The sequence below is a fragment of the Gopherus flavomarginatus genome, chromosome 8 (genome assembly GCF_025201925.1).
Source record: "Gopherus flavomarginatus isolate rGopFla2 chromosome 8, rGopFla2.mat.asm, whole genome shotgun sequence".
Taxonomy (NCBI): Eukaryota; Metazoa; Chordata; order Testudines; family Testudinidae; genus Gopherus; species Gopherus flavomarginatus.
The window spans coordinates 109,339,083-109,357,887 of NC_066624.1; the positions used below are offsets into that span (position 1 = coordinate 109,339,083).

At 48.1% G+C, this 18,805-nt stretch overlaps 1 protein-coding gene across 8 annotated transcripts in view; it reads left to right on the forward strand.

Annotated features, from left to right (window-relative positions):
• The window catches only part of RUBCN (rubicon autophagy regulator), a 60,753-nt gene continuing 41,948 nt past the window's right edge, over nucleotides 1-18,805 (forward strand). For all 8 annotated transcript variants that reach the window (XM_050963775.1, XM_050963776.1, XM_050963780.1 and 5 more), the window contains exons 1-2: nucleotides 1-121; nucleotides 15,446-15,599. In XM_050963775.1, coding sequence (XP_050819732.1) covers nucleotides 84-121; nucleotides 15,446-15,599 — 192 coding nt within the window. In that variant the 5' untranslated portion in view covers nucleotides 1-83. The remainder of the gene's footprint in view (nucleotides 122-15,445; nucleotides 15,600-18,805) is intronic.

Below are 18,805 nucleotides of genomic sequence, written 5' to 3' on the forward strand. Positions count from 1 at the left end.
GGCCCGGTGCGGCGCGGAGGATGGAGGCGGCAGGCAGGGGCCGCCCGTGCTGAGACAGGCGGGCCGCGCGTGCCCCGGCAGGCATGGAAATCGGGCGCTGCGGGGAGCAGGAGGCGAGCAGGTGGGTGCGCGCTGCGGGCAGTGGGGGGCAGCAGCAGCAGGGGTGGGGGCAGCGGCAGTCAGCGGGGTGAGGGGGCGATGGGGTAGCGGGGGCAGCGGGGTGAGGGGGCGATAGGGTGGGGGGAGGCGATGGGGCAGCCGGGGGACGATGGGATAGTTGGGGCTGGGTGGAGTGGGGCGGTGGTGGGGGTGGCGATGGGGTAGCAGGAGGCAGCGGGGTGAGGGGGCGATGGGGTAGTTGGGGCATGGCGCGGGGGCACGGCGGGAGCCGTGATGATGGGGTAGTGGGGTGGGGGAGTGATGGGGCAGTGGGGGGCGATGGGGTAGTTGGGGCACAGCGAGGGGTGGGGGTGGCGATGGCGTAGCGGGGGAGCAGTGGAGTGGGGGCGATGGGGTAGTGGGGGCAGCGAGGTGAGGGGCGATGGGGTAGTGGGCGGGCAGCAGGGTGGGGTGGTGATGGAGTAGCGGGGGGGCAGCGGGGTGGGGGGCGCTGGGGTAGCTGGGGCAGGGTGAGGGGTGGTGATGGGATGGCAGGGGGCAACGGAGTGGGGGGCAGCAGGATGAGGGAGTAATGGGGTAGTAGGTTCACAACTGGGGCCACAGGTTGGGTGTGTTACTAGTATTGGTACATAGCAAGGGTCAGTCATGGAGGAGAGACAGTTGTGTGTGTTTGCAGCTGTAGCTGGGGCATGGCATGTGGCAACATAGGAGGTGTGTGTGTAAGGGCAGGCATAATGTCTGGTTCAGCTCTGAGCCTGCCCTGACCCCCGCCTGGCTTGTCACACACTCTCTTTGCCCCACCCTATGTAAATACTCTGGCTGTGTCAGGAGCAGTCAGGGCTAAAGAGCTCTGGATAGAACTGTCTGCACATGTGAGTTGAATACCTGATGCTTCCTAGATTCCAAAGACAGTAGCTGCCAAGTCTCATTTTTTTACGAGCTGATAAACCATCCTAATGACGACCCTTATTTCCAGTCTCTGGTCAGGGTCTTGTTTTTGGATTATGTCTCGTTCTGTCCTTGGTAACTGGTTGTGTTGCTTGGAAATGTTGCATATTTTAGATGTTTAAAATGAATTCTTAACCTAAATACTTGTGGGAGCAAGGCCTCCGGTGTTCAGCTGCAAGTTGGACCCTGATTCTGCAGCGCTGTGGTGCCATACACTGGTAGTTAAGTTAAAATAATGTAGGCTTTTAATGTAATAAATGACAATGATTAATTGGTCAGATACACAAAGCCTTCTGTATTATTTCCTTTGATAATAAATTCCATTTGGTCAACCCAGTCCCCATGGTATCAGTGAGTTTTGTATTGACAATGCAGAACTGGGTAATAGAGATTGACAGATGAGTTAGTGGATATGCAGGGGGCAGTTGTGGCTGTTGGCATCTGAGGCAAGTGTTTGGAGGTAGTTTCTGATAAATCCATTAGCTGGATGTCTCTGCTAATGTTACCGGCAGTGGAAAAAATAACTGTTGCCATGTAAACTGTAATCTAGGTTTGGGAGTTAACCCATTGAGATGAATGGGGCTAATCCCACATCTCTGAGCTATTGTTTCACACTTCCAGGAGATTCCGGAAGACACCCTGAATTGATTGCATTTGATGCATGTTTTTCTGAGTTTTCTCCCTGACCAGGAGGGATAGAAACAACATTTCTTGCTTCTAATTAAAGCTCAGATCCTGAAGTGGCAAATTCCCATGCTGTGGAAAAATGAGGGACCTAGCAATCCACAAATGCTATGTTAGAAATATATAGATAAAGGGATGCATCACAGTGCAGCATTGTGATTCTCCTTGGGACTGTTACAAGTCCTTGAAAGCAGGAGCATGTGACGGGGATGAACTACAAATAATGCCATGGTGGACACCCCAGAGTTCACATCAGTCCCCATTGAAAGAAGAGGGCATTGTCTCCTCTGGAGCTAGCGCTGTGGTGCCTCGCTCCATTGTTTGCTTAACTGTGAATGTACACGCAATGGTATGTGCATGGAAGGATTCTGGCATGTGCCTTGTGCAGCATCATCCCACTCTTTGCCAATGATTTCAAGTCTCTGCTTCTAAATACCTGTCGTTGCATTTGATCTAGTTGTTGAATATGGTACGTGATTGATATTGCAGGCAGAGGGAGAAGGTTTTGCCAGGTTCAGCGTCCTGTCCTTGGGTTGTAGACCTATTAGGTTGAGGCCAGGAGACAAGGGTGATCTTGTGCCTGCTTTTTTCTCCGTTCATCCCTGAGGAGACTTCAGTGGCAATGTCAGATCAAAGAGCAGGACGAAGGATAATGCTGTCCTTTAGCCAACCAGTGAAATGGTACTCTCAGTGCCTTGAGGTATGGAGCTGATGTTCTAAATGATCCAGCCATGTCACTGGAAACCATGGAGAGACCATTGATAAAAGGTGTAGTGTTGAGAGTTAAATGTGCAGATATTCTGTTAAACTTCTGTGTCACAAAGAAGGGGCAGGAGGAATAGTAGGGCCCAGAGAGAGAATCCTAAAGGGAACGCCGGCGGGGGGCAAGGAGACAGCTAATATTGCGAGAATAGCATGGAAAGCCAGTCTTTCTGCCTTTGGCTGGCTGCTTACTTCCAGAAATTTCATGGCAGGGAGAAGGTTACTTGGACCACTTGACAGCCACTTCCAGCAAGAATTGTCCTTCTGGGTTTTATTTGTAAACAAAGAGGCTAAGAACATGTGCTCTGTACACTCCCTCTTCTCTCACCTCACTGTCATGTTGATGATTTAAAAAGGAAACAGCCAAAGGGCTTCCTGCATTTTTTCTCCTCTCATGTTCCTAAGATCCTGTTGGAGGCTTGAAACTGCAGTCGCGTTCCTCGCTACTTTGTTCTTCTCAGTCCCTGTTTGTTGTTGTATACAGTTGCAGATCATGATTGTGGTGGCCCCTGAAAATCCCATTGTGCTAGGTGCTGTACAAAATATAACAGAGATGGTCCCTGCCCTAAAGAGTTTATAATCTAACTAAGTTATTGCTGTGCTGGTCTGTTGATGGGATTGTTTGGTTGCATGGGATTATTGAAATATTTGTTCTAACAAACAATACGTTCCAGAAACTCCTGTGAGGTGGCATCTCAGTCCAGGGATCCTGGTGCGAGTTGTGGTCTGCTACACAGTTGTTCATGTAATCAAAACCACAGCTTGCACCGGTTGTGTTATCCCCTTGTGGGGTGCCTCAAGGGAAAATAGAAGACTGAATTGGCCATGGAGACAGGATTCCCCTCTTTTTCCTAGGCGATTCTTGCAACTCGTGGTTAAGGCTTATGGGGGTGGTGCAGAAGGTTTGTCCTATGATGGTGTCTCTTCTGAGGTACGTGGAGAATGTCAGGCCACAGAGCTGTCAGGCTGGCATCTTGTGCTAGCCCCAAAGTCACCCTGAAACAATTGAACGACTTGCAAAGGAAAAACAAAGCATTTCGTCTATATTTTCTGGAGACACCAGCTGTGCTGCTGCCCTCCTTAATATGGGAAAAGGGCTTTTGGAAATCAAGTGTTGAGCAGCAGGTGTGTGTGCTGTGTTTGCAGATAAAGTCCAGAGCACATGTTGCTTCCAGCATCACTACCAATTTGAGTATCAGAGGTACAGTGCCAGCAGCTGTGTGGCATAATTTCCCAGCGGGCCTCCTCTGCCCTCTGTGACTGGTCCTGCACAAGCCTGTTTCCCAAGCTGAGGAGAATAGGCTTTCTTTGACTTTCTTTTGCTGTTCCCTGTTGCTGTAGATAACATGACAGAAGTCTGGTTTTCCACGCCCCTTTCACGGAAGTGCCACGCCTGTGTGAGGAGCAGGCTGCATGACTCACAAAAACTTCCTGTGTTTGCAGTTTGGTATCCTAGGCGACAGAGTTCAAAACACACTGTTAAATAATTGATTTGCAGGTCACCTTTAAAGTTAAGACAAAGTGACAGCGAACATGGTGTTGTCTGGCAACAGTGCCTACAAATGATCCCAGTACCCACAAACAGATCTTTGAAAGGTGTCAAGACAGATCATTTGACTTCCCCAGGCAGAGAACAGTGTTCGGGCAGCTATGTACTTGTGAGATTCCCCTTATTGAGTATGATGGCACCTGCAGCACATTTGCTGTTTAAAGGAAATGTATGCCTCTGATTTAACCTCATTTAAAATTTCTACTTTGAAACTTTAACTGTTTTTAAAAACTCCTTCTTTACTCAGCAGCACAGCTCCATGAGTGTGTTCTGAGTCACTACGCTGACTTCACTGACAAAAATAAGTTTTTGCTTCTTCTAGCTTTGTGTTATCCAGCTTAGCCCTGGGTCAGCGAGTCAGATTCTGTACTGACTCCTGCATCATCAACAGCCTTGTTGACTAAGTTCCAGCAGCAGGGCTGGATTCTGCCCTCAGTTACCCCTGTGAAACCCCACTGGTCGCAACGGGAGGGCACAGATGTGACTCAGTGTGACCTCTCGCTGTCGGAACCTTTATTACTGATGATAATGCACCAGCTAGGAACCCAGGTCTGCAGGGCTGAACCAGCCTGACGGCACCCTTTTATAAATTACATACTTCACGTAACTCATTGAAATGTCCAATGAAACTCTGGAGACACTAACATTTTGTGGCTGGTTTCTTTTCAGCCTGTGTTAGAGATGTATTAAACACTGTCTTCCTGACCCCATCTGTCAGAAGCCCTCTTTCAAGTCTCTTCTTGAAATTCAGTTCAAGGTTGCGTATGTAAGCTGTAGCTGTTCTAGTCACTGAGAGTCTGTGTGTGACAGGCTGTACAAGTGTTGCCAATGCTTGCGTTGTTTTTTTTTTAAAGGAGACTTTTGGGTGTTTGTCTAAGTTAGTATGATCCAAACAGAAGAGGGCTACATGCTGTTTGGGGTTTGATCCTCTGGGTCTGTTTGTCAGCCAGTGGCAGGTCATGATGTAGTGTGATGCCATATCTGCCAGAGTCAGGGAGAGACTCTGATTTGTTACAGATCCTTCCTCATATTTGTAATTAAACGCTCGTTGGGGGGTGGACATGTTATGTTGGCAGAAGTGCAGACAAACAGTGGCTACGTTGCCCGACTTTTAGTGGCACAGCTGTAGACAAAGCCTTAGAGACAGCATCTTGGTGCTGCTTAGACCAGTTGGGCCTGGAAGCACACAGGATCCAAAAATTGGGTCCAGTACAGCAGCCTGGCATGTGTCCCCAAGGGGGAATTCAGCCAGGGCTGTAACAATGAGCTGTTAGAAAAATACCCATTCTAATTAGCTGATCGTCTTGTGATGCTGGGCTCCATATGTTTATGAAAATATGCTCGAGTATGAATATAATGTAACTGGAGTACGCTTTATACAAAAGGTCTCTTGTAAGGTGTCATTACAAAGCTTATAATCTACTGAGTGTGTTCATACTATTTGTATGTATGTATCATTCTTGTATCTGAAACTAGAAATATGAAGTATAACTCTGAAGTCCTATTGTAATTATGCAAAGTGTGGGCCATTAATGGTGGCTTGGAATCTTGATGGCTCCCACTGACTAGGACAATTGGTTGTGAATGGCTCTGTTTACTTGCAAACCTTCCTGGGGCCCTGCAAGTCAGCCCAGGAAGAATGGAGGTTTGGGGTTTCACAGGACATGTGAACGTGTCCCATGATACTGGAATCCATCTTAAACCTGGTGCTTTTCCATTTAGAAGGAGGGGTGAGGATCCAGAGAGGCAAAAGATTCCCGTCTTGTGCCAAAGATATAAAAGGGGGTGGAACAGAACAAAGGGGGTGGCCAGTCATGAGAAGTCTCCTAGTTACCACTTAAGCTGGAACTAACAAGGACTGTACCAGGGGAAAGGATTGGGCTCAGACTAGGAAGGAGTCTAGTCTGTGAAAGAAGCTTATTGGAACATCTCTAAGGGTGAGATTTACCTGTATTCAGTTTCTTAGGCCATGCCTACACTTACAGTTTTGCAGCGCTGGTAGTTACAGCTGTGTTAGTACAGCTGTATAGGGCCAGCGCTGCAGAGTGGCCACACTTACAGCAACCAGCGCTGCAGTGTGGCCACATTTACAGCACTTGCAGCGCTGTTGGGAGTGGTGCATTGTGGGCAGCTATCCCACAGAGCACCTCATCCCATTTCGGCGCTGTGGCTTGTGGGAAGGGGAAGGAAGTGTGAGTGTCTTTCCGCTTCCTGTTCCAACGCCCCGTGGTGCTTTGCTACAAATTCCGAGCAGTTTGGCGGCATTGTGATTCTACAGCGCTTTTTCTGCGATTTTTGTTATAAATGGAGCCTGAGCAGCTGACGACCTTATTGATGAATGTTGCCAGCACATCACGCATGGCAGTGGAGCTATTCCTTCAGCTGCAAAGTGACAGTGACAGTGACAGTGAGGAGTCAGACGATGATATTGAATCGCCTCACTGTGAAGACAGTAAATTGCTTGTGGCAGTAACAGACGTGCTCAGCTCCGTGGACCGGCGCGTTTGGGCTTGGGAAACCAGCACTCAGTGGTGGGATCACATCGTCCTGCAATCCTGGGATGACGAGCAGTGGCTGCAGAACTTTTGGATGAGAAAAGCCACTTTCATGGCACTGTGTGCTGAGCTCGCCCCTACCCTGCGGCGCAGGGACACGAGATTGAGAGCTTCCCTGCCAGTGGAGAAGCGGGTGGCTATAGCAATCTGGAAGCTGACAACTCCAGACTGCTTCAGATCGGTGGCGAACCAGTTTGGAGTGGGAAAGTCTACAGTTGGAATGGTGCTGATGCAAGTTTGCACAGCCATTAATCGCACCCTGCTAAGAAGAACCGTGACTCTTGGGAACGTGCAGGACATTGTGGATGGCTTTGCAGAAATGGGGTTCCCTAACTGTGGAGGTGCAATAGATGGGACGCATATTCTTATTCTGTCACCACCCCACCTGGCATCAGAGTACGTTAATCGCAAGGGGTATTTCTCCGTGGTTCTGCAAGCGCTTGTGGATCACCGTGGGCGTTTCACTGACATTTACTCAGGATGGCCTGGAAAGGTGCACGATGTACGCATCTTTAGGAACAGTTCCCTGTTCAGGAGGCTGAGGGCCGGGACTTTTTTCCCAGACCGCGAGATCACAGTAGGGGATGTCGAAATGCCCACTGTGATCCTTGGAGACCCCGCTTACCCCTTAAAGCCCTGGCTCATGAAACCATATACAGGGAAGCTTGACAGGAGCAAGGACCGGTTCAACTACAGGCTGAGCCGGTGCAGAATGACTGTGGAGTGTGCTTTTGGCCGTTTGAAAGCCCGCTGGCGCTGTCTTTATGGGAAGCTAGATTTGGTGGAAAGCAGCATCACCGCTGTTATATCCGCATGCTGTACCCTCCATAATATTTGTGAAGGGAAGGGTGAAAGATTCAGTGAGGAATGGACCTCCGAGGTTCGACGCCTAGAGGATGAGTTTGCTCAGCCAGAGAGCAGGGCTAATAGGAAGGCCCAGGAAAGGGCCTCAAGGATTAAGGATGCTTTAAGGGAGCAATTTGATGCTGAGAGCCAACAGTAATGTTTGATGCATTTGATGTGCTTTGCTTTACCTTGGTGTATAATATTTACCACTTCCAGCAATAATATAACGTAGTGAAAAAGAAAAAAAAAACCTTTATTCAACATACAGTACATAACAGGCAAGGGGGTTGGGGTGGTGGACTGTACATTCACAAGTTTGAATATGTCCTATTTTGATCACTATTCAATGTCTGCTGCACTTCAGGATTACTATGCTGCAGGGTAATGGGGGTGGAGTGAACAGGGTAAGAATTGTAGTTATCAGGGCTGGTAGGTGATCGTACAGGTGTTGGGGGCAGCTGGGGATAATAAGGAACTGGCTGCTGGAGAAAGTTGTTTTGTGGAAATACTGGGGAACAAGGAAGAGGGCTTTGGGAGGGCTGTGGGTTACAATGGTACATATTTGTCTGCATGGCTACAAGAGACTCGAAAGACTCAGTTTGGCGAGCCAGGAGGCTTATCATCTGCTTTGTGGTTTTTTTGGCAGACAATTCCTTTCTCCTGCTTTCTGTTTGCCTCCATTCATGTACACTCTGTCTCCATTCATACATCTTCTCTCTCCATTCCGGTGTCTTCCTACTTTCTCTGTTGTAGTGGCTCTTAACAGATTTGATCAATTCCTCTTTTGATTTTCTAGGATTCCGTCTCAAGTTCTGCAACCTACTTGAGGCCGGTGATCCGGCTGCAGTAGTCAAGGTCACTAGAAAAAAGAGAGATAGAACCATGTAATACACAGAGGCTACATTGTTTATTATCACACATTGAAGGACTTTTTAGACTTTTGGTAGCATCCTTCTCACATACCTCACATAACACAGAGAGGGCAGGGAAGCTAAGTCATGGCGAGCAATGGGGTGAGTGGTTTTGCCCCGATTTCCCCTTGGGAGTGGGAATTGACCAATGGGTCACTGGGGTTTATCAGCAATGGGTACAGGAGGTAGCTGGTGTCCTGAAGAGGGGACAGTAGTGAACAGGAAGGTGGTGAGCTGCTTGGGGGTGGGGGGGGTTGTTCTTTGGTCTGCGTTCACGCCGTCCTGCTGGTGGGGGGGGGGAAGCACCGCGGTGCTGGATGCCTGCTTGGAGGGGGGGTTGGGAACACCGGAGTGCACCGCGGTGCTGGATGCCTGCTTGGAGGGGGGGTGGGGAACACAGGAGCGCACCGCGGTGCTGGATGCCTGCTTGGAGGGGGGGTGGGGAACACAGGAGCGCACCGCGGTGCTGGATGCCTGCTTGGAGGGGGGGTGGGAAACACAGGAGCACACTGCGGTGCTGGATGCCTGCTTGGAGGGGGGTGCATAACACCGGAGCACACCGCGTGGATGCTTACATGTTGGGAGGTGGGGTGGGGAACACCAGAGCACACCGCGTGGCTTGCTACGTGCTGGGAATGGGGGGGTTAACAACAGAGCGCCATGGGCTGGGGAAACGCGAACCTGGCACCCTGCACTCAAGTATCCCTAAACTCTCAACAGGGTTTCCTACTGCCAGACATATCACTGCTGCGTGTTACCTGGGAAGAGAGGGAGGGTCTTCTACAGGAATGTGGATACCGCCCTGGCCCCTATGCAGCTTGCCTGTGTGCAGCCATGGTCCCCCCACCCCTCGCTGCACAGTGGATCGGACGAGTTAGCCTGACCGGGACAGGGACCACGGTGGCTCTCCCGATCAACTTGAGAAAGCAACTTGCAAATGCTCTTGCTGCAACTTTTCAAGAGATTACCGAGGCAGATTACAGAGACGTGATAGAGCAAATCAATGGGCTATTCCACGTTTAGGCATGCATGCAGGCAGCCATAACCAAAACTCTCCTCTCCCAAAACATAAAAATCTACTTACCCCGAGCACGATCCTCAGTTTCTTCCTCACCATCAACTTCCAGCTGCTGCGACTGGCTAGCCTCCTCCTGGCTTGAGAAGAGCTCCTGGCTGCATGTGTACTGGGACTCTGGGGTGTCTCCCTCCACGCCAGTAGCCTCACTGTTGCCGTCCTCTACAACCTCCCCCACTTCTCCCTGCTCTGAACTCTCCATCGTGCTCCTAGGATTGGCAGTGGGGTCACACCCAAGTATGGCATCCAGCTCCTGGTAAAAACGGCAGGTCGTGGGGGCAGCTCCTGAGCAGCGATTTCCCTCACGAGCTTTGCAGTAAGCACTCCTCAGCTCTTTAATTTTGACCCTGCACTGCAGCGCGTCCTGTTCATGGCCCCTTCTCATCAAGGACTGCGATATCTGCCCATAGGTATCATAATTTCTCCTTCTGGAGCGCAGCTGTGCTTGCACAGCCTCCTCTCCCCAAACACTTATGAGGTCCTGCAGCTCTGCATTGGTCCATGCTGGGGCTTGTTTGGTGTGTGGAGGCATGGTCACTGAGTGATTGATTGATTAATTGCACTCCACACCTGGCTGAGCAAACAGGAAGGGGATTTTTAAAATTCCCGGGGCATTTAAAGGAGGGGTCAGGTGAGCCCAGGGCAGTGGAGTTTGCATGATTACCAGAGAGGCTTCTAAGGTATGCTGGGATACCTGCTTATGCCACGGAGGTCAATAAAAACGCTGGTGGGGGTCTACACTTGCTGACCAGCGCTGGATCCTCTACACCCGAGGCTCGACCAGGTGTACAGCCAGCGCTGCAACCAGGGAGTTGCAGCGCTGGCCATGCTGTGCAAGTGTGTACACCACCTAAGTTGCAGCGCTGTAACCCCCTCACCAGCGCTGCAACTCTGTAGTGTAGACAAGGCCTTAATGTATTAGGCTTAGACTTGCGTGTTTTGTTTTATTTTGCTTGGTAACTTACTTTGTTCTGTCTATTACTTGAAACCACTTAAATCCTTCTTTTTATACTTAATAAAATCACTTTTGTTTATTAATTAACCCAGAGTAAGTGATTGATACCTGTGGGAGCAAACTACTGTGCATCTCTCTCTGTGTTATAGAGGACGGACAGTTTGAGTTTACCCTGTATAAGCTTTATTCAGAGTCAAATGGATTTATTTGGGGTTTGGATCCCATTGGGAGCTGGATGTCTGGGTGCTGGAGATAGGAGCACTCACTGAGCTGTTTTCAGTTAAGTCTGCAGCTTTGGGGGCATGGTTCAGACCCAGGGTCTATGTTGCCACAGGTTAGCGTGTCTGGCTCAACAAGGCAGGGTTCTGAAGTCCCAAGCTGGCAAAGAAAACAGGCCCAGAGGTAGTTTCAGCACATCAGATGACAGTCCCAAGCGGGTCTCTGTGACCGAACCCGTCACACATCTCTTACATAGTGCTGTGTACACCTCAGGTGCTTTGGAAATAAGAATCTAGCCTTTCCTTAAACATCTTGAGCTATATCATCAGGTGCTGTAAATCAGCATAGCTCTCACTTGAGTGAAGCGTCACCAGTTTACACAGGCTAAGAATTTGGCCCCCAGTTGTTTACTCTGTTTGTGTATATCCCACTGTGTGCCCATGTCTTGTGACTGGTGTAGGTAGGAAGCTCTTCAGGGTAGCAATATGTCTTTAGTCACTGTGGCAATGCCATAGTACTGTATACAAATGCTAAACGCTGCTGGCTGCAGACAGACCCAAGTCCACTGGCGTGCTTCCTGGTATCAAACCTGTATCATTGCCTCCCTGACCAACCCCTCCCTTTCTGGAGTGAGATCATGCACACCAGGAGTCTTGCCTAGATAACCTAACATTACTTTCTTATGTGTCATTTCCCAGATTTGGTTGGAATGCTTTTGCAGCTCTGAGAAATCGGTTTCCTTTTCTGGTATTGAGTGAATGAGCCATTCTTCCAGCTCAGTCTCCTTTCTCCTCTCCTGCTCACTCCAAGTCACCTTCACTATTTGTGAGAACACACAAGTTACTGTGACAGCAGGCTACAGCTGCACAAACAAATGATTTCATGAGCAGGCTGAATGAGTCTCTGCAGAAGTGCTCAGCTGTCTGCCTGGGGAGCATGGCTAGCTGTGTTTTACTTGATCACAAAATATACTTTTAAATGTGACGTGATTTCTAAAGGGGAAAGACCTCTCCTGAAATGCGACCCGGGTAAAGTTCCCCTCACTCTTTCAGTAAGTAGATGGCTTTTTTTTCAGAGGGCTGGGAGTCCCCTGGGAATTTTCTAGGGTTATTTCAACTCCCCATGCCCTTGGCCCAGTAGGGCTGGGCTTAGTTTTCTCGGGCGCCTATTGGTGCTCCTCTGAGCGTCTGTCAGAGGGGGGTGCTGGAGAGTGGCTGAGTGGAAACCCATTCAAATGGGGAAGCGCTCAGTCACTGCAATGCTCCCCAGGCCTTCCTGCTGCCAGGCTCAGCAAATGAGACTCCGAAGCAAATCTCCCACACTGCAGTCTTTACAGGAGTTAAGAGTGTTATCCCATAGGTCCAGACCAAACACCAATGTGGGTAGCTCAGTTCTGCCTCTCTAAATTCCCCCTACAGTTGGCTGTAGAATTTTTAATTTCTCATCTTAAACTGTAGTGCAGTGTTGCTGTGTGCTGTTACAAAGATGACACGTCTCACCCCAGAGGTGGCTGCATTTTCAGTGATGAGCGAAGATTCTTGCATGTCTAGCTTGTGAAGTGCTCTGGGATCCTTTGGGATGAAAAGTGCTATACTGTAAAATCATTGTCACTAGATCAGAGATTTTTAATGTCTATTTCTCCTTCATCTTTCTACCAAATAACTTCCTACCTTTCCCTTTACATCTGTTTTTGTTCAACTGATCGTGGTTTCTTATATGTATCTTGGTTCATTTGACACAGTGCTTTAAACAAAACAAATCCAAAACTCCCAAGGACTAATTCTGTGTTAGCAGCAACAGTGACTCCACTCTGTTGGAATGCAGTTGTTTTACCTTTGGAGAGGATGTGCCAAGGCAGGTTTGCATAACAAGAGCTTGGGGTTTACACACCTTCCCAAGGCTCTGATGTGTAGTGGAAACACCTCTGCAATATGTGTGTGTTGGATACTTTTTATAGCACGATAATAACTAAAAGGGAGTTTCCTGGCATCATGAACTCTAGGATCTAAATTCAGGCTCTGGCTGTGCTTTCACTCCCACTTCCCCAATCTGACTGAGTCCTGGAAATATCCCAGAGAGGAGCTGATCAGGTGACAGAGCTCAACGGATGCAGCTGCTAGGTTAGCACAGATCTGTGCCGAGAGGGCCTCTGCTTCCTTCCCCTGTCAGTATGCAAAGCAGGCTCACCTGGTGTGTGTAGAGACAGACATTTCTGTGTAAATTTAGAAGAATGGGTTGGTGGAATCAAGACTCGTTAAGATTTTTACTCTCTCTAAATGAGCCAACCAGTTAGGATCCAAAGAAGGAGGCTGGCCCTGGAATCTGGTTTAGAATTCTGCTCTCTCCCCACAGTCCCAGCTGAGTTAGGCCCTGTTTTCTTTTAATAGTGTTTGGAAGCTGTGGCTAAACTATCTGACAGCTAGGCTGCTCCTGAGGCAGCTTGGCTGCCAAGGAGGATCTAGTGTAAAGTCAGGGACTGGGAGCAAACGCTACGTGCGCACTCAAGTTGCTGGGTTTCTCTGTGTGTCGTGTAATAGTAACTGTATCTTGTGCATAGGCATTCCTGTGCCAGCTCGGACTATTGGTCTGGTTAGACTAATATCCTGCCTCTGGCACTGGCACAGATCTCTGAGGCATTTGGGGAGTTGTGGAGCACTATACGCTTTAAGGTTGGGCTAGAATGCCATCCTGTCTCCCAAACGCCATCAGCTGGCACCCTGAAACATGAAATACTGCTAGTGGGAAATCTTGAAGCTCTGAGTGCCTTAACATGCACCCTACGTTTTATCCTGTTTACTATTTCACCCCGCTAGGAACAGTCCTTCAGCGTGCTTTACAAAAACTGACTAGTGACCATACTACAGAAAAAAGAAGCTTTCATTAAGCGATATTGGAGAGTTGTTCAGGTTAGCTGTTAACGTCACTTTAGGATCTCTGGGGAATTTCTGTGGCACAATCCTCTGACAGGGGTTATGCAGATCGTTGGAGCACTAGTGTTGAGTAGAGGTTTTTACTCTCCTGGTTAGATCCTTGATCCTTTCAAAGGCTGTGTGAGCTTGTTATTTTGCATGTCTTTGAGAAGCAACTGGTCCTGCCCTTAATTCTTGGTGAATTACTGTACTGTCATTGAGTTAATGTGCTGTTCCTTTCCTTATCAAATGCCCTTGGCAAAATGAATAGGCCCTCTCAGCAATTTAAACTGGCAATAAACAACTACAAATTGTGGGGTTGTCAGAGGGCCTGGAAGAGAGCTGAGTGCTTCTCTCGTCTGCTGATGCACTGTAAACATAACCAGTGCTTAGATGATAATGTAATAGTTCCAACAAAGACACTATTTGTGACTGAGAAAAATTTATTTTCAAAGGTTCAAATATCAGTATTTTACATTTTAAAAACAGATGTCCATATCTATGCTGCAAATACTGCCTCACATTAAAAATTCAAGCATTTTAGACATCTAATTTATTTTTCATTGGTTGTCCTTCTTTTTCCCTTTTTACATTTTAATCAGCGTGGGCAGTGAGAACAGATAATCACTTCATGGCTAGTTTCTGGTCAGTTTCACTTTTAGTCTTATACTAGCACTGTGTTGTAATGCTTCGGTTACAAACACTGCAGGGACATGTTTGTTGGAACTTCTAAACTGTCTGAGACAGCTTTTCTGTTGGTGTATAGTTCTCTGAAAGATTGCTTTTGAGGGCTGAATGTGAACGTATTGAGCCTTTGGGATTAGAATCTTTTTATTTCGTTTTTTAATGCATTAAGCAAGTATTCCTCAGTACAGTTGTCTCTTATTTACTTAGGGATTTATATTTCTCAGGCAGTGTTGTCTAGTGGCTAATACTGGGGTCTAGGAGTCAAGCCACCTGGGTTCCATTCCTGAAGTTACTGCTGACTTCCTGCGTGACCGTGGCCAACTTCTGTTACCTCCCCATCCCCATTTACTCATCCGTTAAATGGGGGTATGATTTTCCTGCCTTCTGTGGGATGATGAGGTGCTCAGTGTTTGTGAGTAGGGAAGCAGTAAGTTACCCAGGATGTGTGGCTTACATTGATCTGGACTGGAACACAATTTCTTTACTTTTTTAAATCTCCACTTGGACTCAATACAGAATTTAGGGACTATGAGAGCTGCTCTTGTCCTTATAGTAGAGCTGGACTTTGCCTGCCAGTTTTCTATTTAACTGTATAATGGTGATGTTTTAGTCACCTGATCCTGGAGTTGGATTAAGAAATGACCATAACACTTGCATATCCTTTGAATGATCAGCAGATACCATCTTGAACTCCTCTCTCATGGTGTTTCTGTGCAGAAGAGACAGTCTCTCTCTCCCCCCCACCCCCCCTCGGAAGTGCCCAGGCACTAGATTGCATTGAGGGTTGCATGCAGGGCTGAGATCTGTATATAGCATCAGTTTTTGAGGGAGGGAGCATGCTAACATGACCCAGCACGGATGGAATCTGAGTCAGCTTTGGCATCCATCTTTCTTATGCAATGCTCCGTTGCATTGGTCCCCTCCATGCCTGCAACGTCTTGCACTCAGTATCCTGTGCTGGCATACGCATGAGTGGAGTAGTCAATACACTAGCTAGAGTCTAGTGAACTTAAAACCCCCGGGCAGGCGGCCTACAGTCCAGCAGTGTGAATACAGATGCCCATTCCGTGGTGGCTTCTAGATCTCCTACCCAAAGGTTTTAACTTCACCAAGGCCCACTTCGGCAGCATTTAATTCTGTTGTCGGGCCACTAAACTTTGATCACTGTAAGGCTGATGGATTTGAGGGGAACTAACTGGCACTGTGTGTTCTTTTGCATGTGCAGAAAGGAGCATTGGAAACTACTGGGCAATTTGAAGACCACTGTAGAGGGATTGGTGTCCAGCAACAACCCGAACGTCTGGTCTAAGTATGGCGGCTTGAAGCGGCTGTGCAGGGATATGCACAGCATCCTCTATCACGGGCTTATCCACGATAAGGTAGGGTTTGGCATGTGGGGCAATCTGGCATTTATCACCATGTTGCTGTTCTAACAGGTGGCGCCTTTGTTACCGAGAGAATCCTTTGGCCATGACTTCTGGAAACCATGAATGAGATGATCTGTAGCGAGCCTGATTGGCATTGAAGCAGGAGGCCGATGGTTTTATTAGCATCAAGTTTGCGGGGGCTAAAGTTCTAATGGGGTCATTGTTTTCTGCAACAGAACAGGAAGTCGGGACTCCTGGGTTTTTATCCCCAGCTCTGCCACTGATTTGCTGTTTTTTACCTTGGGCAAGTAATTTTCTCTCTGTGCCTCAGATTTCCTGTGATGATCCTGCCCTACTCAAAAGGGGATAGGGAGGGTTAATATTTGTACAATGCAGTGAAATCCTTGCATGTGGGTAAATTGTCAGTATGAACATAGGAAGCCATCAACCCAGGGAATGGTCTTGCCTCAGGCTTCATCACACTAGGGAAAGCTCCTGCAGCTATTGGATTTGAGTGCCAGTCCGTTTGCCTGTCACTTCACCACTCCTATCATTTCGTGCCACATTTTGCTAAGCACTGGTGATCTCTGCTGTAAGAAGCTGCCTGGCCCCACCCACCCATTTGTTTCTGCCTGTTGGATCCCCCAGCAATGACCATGCTGGATTTGTCATGAAGCAGTCTGCTATCATGGAGCTGAAACGTGGGGTCTTGGGCAGGGTTGCAGCTTCTTAGCCTGGTCTGGAGGAGAAGCCCTATTCCTTAACGTTCTTGAATATGAGATAATAAATCGGTCTGACTCCTGCATCCATGCTTCACACAAACATGATCTCTCTTGTTTTGCTTTCACTGCATCCTGGCTGCTGCTGTTTATATCGGTGGTCCTGGGGGACTGGGAGCAGGTTTCAGGGGGTTCTCCAAGCAGGGCCAGCAGAAAGCCAAAGCCCAACTGCATGCTGCTGAAGCCTGGGTCCCTGAGTGCTGCCAGCGAGGCTGAAGCCTGAGCAACTCAGCTTCTGGGGGCGGGGGGCTGTGGCATGGGGCCCCAAGCAATTGCCCTGCTTGTTAGCCCGTAACGCCAGCCCTGGCTTTTATATGGAGAAAACCAGTAGTTTTGGTACAGGTGGGCCATGGAGTTTTTATAGGCTCTTGGAGTGGGCTTCAGAAGGAAAAAGGTTGAGAACCTCCCTGGGCTTTATGGATCCATTCACTTTGGCACTGCTGCCCTAAAGCCAGCCTCTTCTCTCTCTCTTTGCCCCTGCCCCAAAAACGATTCTTTGCAGTCAGACAGAGCCCTGAGACTGTCTCCCTCTCTGCTTACTATTTCCACCCTCTGGAAGTTTCTGCTTGAAAATTTGCCCCCTATTGACACAGGTGCAAATGAACTTGGGTGGATTATCAGCAAGCCTAGAAATAACCTGCTGGCTGTTGATTTGTGCTAAATGCACAGTACTTGTTTTAAGGAAACACACTTCAGACAGACCATGTTATTCCTGGATTACACAGTTGAAATAACCGAACACTTTCAGTGCCTAGGAGGTAGTTCATGCCCAAGGGTCTGTGAGCAGTTTAAATGTTAGATCTGCTTAGCATGAGCAAGTGCCCTCCTCCCACCTCTTTTTGTGTTTTGGCTTTTATTATATGCAAAGAAGGTTCTTTTCCTGTTTGTTTTTTTTGTTGTTAGAAGTATCAGGTCTTGACTTTCCGGCTGGAGAGCTCCTTGGAGAGCTAGTGCGATTGTGACATCACAAGAGACTGAATGGATAGTAGCTGGGGAGGGGGTGTTGAATCTAACTCTCCAACACATTGTTTTCTGTTCACACTTGTTTCATTCAAACTCCTTACACACCAGGGGAGAAGAGCATTCTGGGAATGATTCAACAGTGACCCCACATACTGGCTTCCAACTGAAAAGAAATTATATTTACACACATGCACAATTGAGAACTAGGGTGGGAGTTTTCTCAGCCCTGAGGGATATATATTTTTATTGTATATAAAATAAAAATTCTGTCTCCAGGGCTGAAAACTCTCATCCTAATATTCTACCTCCCACCCCACCACCCCCCAAAAAAATAAAACCCATAGGAAGAAAACAATTGATGTTTTTGATATTTCTAAGATAAAATAGGCACAGGGAAAATGTTATTGTTGGGGAAAAATATGCTGAGGCCACTTTTATACCTTATGAAGCAGTAGCATATGACATGAACAAAAAATATTCCCTTTGTAGTTGATCTTTAACAAGAAGCATAACTAATAAAAGGGGAGAGCCTCTCCGAAGAAAGCTGAGACAGACCGCAGCTGAGAGCAAACGGAATATGCCATCCTAGCAGCATGCTGCATTAAATTTCAAACCTGCTTCCTAGCTGCTTAGCAGTGCAGGAGAGCCCATTGGTGGCTTGCAATGTTAGAAGACACAAAATCTCTGCTTCTTTGTTTGCCAGGAGGTTTTTGTGCTGACCTCTGTCCCTCCCTGAAGTTAGACTCCTTTTTCACTGCTGTCTGATCAGAAAGTTCCTCCCAGTTTGTGCTGCTGTTGAGAGAGAGAATATTGATAATAGTGACTTTTGCAATGTTGAACTCAGCAAAAATTTCAAGAGAACAAGTGAAGAGAGGCAAGCGTGCAACTTAACACGGCAATTGGAATTCAGATGTCCCTGTTCCCAGATCTGCTTTACCTTGAAAGCAGCTGGAATCTGGGGAACATTTCCCTCTGCCTCTGAGCAACCAAGCCCACTACCTCTGCTAGGTTGAGACTTAATGAGAGGGTTGTGCTCATAAGCCTGTGGGGAGTAATTCTGATTCAGTTGCACGGTTGTGTTCCCAGGGCTGGTGTGTGGGAGGCAAATTCCACTTTAGTCCAGAAGAGTCAGCGTCCTCATTTCCCTCCTTCCCATCACGAAAGCTCACCATTTAAATTAACCATGGCCCTGTTGCAAGGGGATGGGACGCTGTCCCTTTAAGACACAGGTCTCAGACTTAACGGTAGCCCTTCCCCTGGGTTACTCAGTAGAGCACAGAAGCGTGAAGGTGATGGTAGTCATGAAGTAACCAGGCAGAGGTAAGGGGGAGAAAGGTCTGATTTTACACGTGAATCTCTCTGCCCTGTGCACTCTGACACTCGGAGGTGAGAGATATCTGGGGCTGGTGTGGAGGGGAGGATTTATTTGGAACATTCCTCACACTGCCTCACCTTCCTCGTGCTGCACCCTCCAAC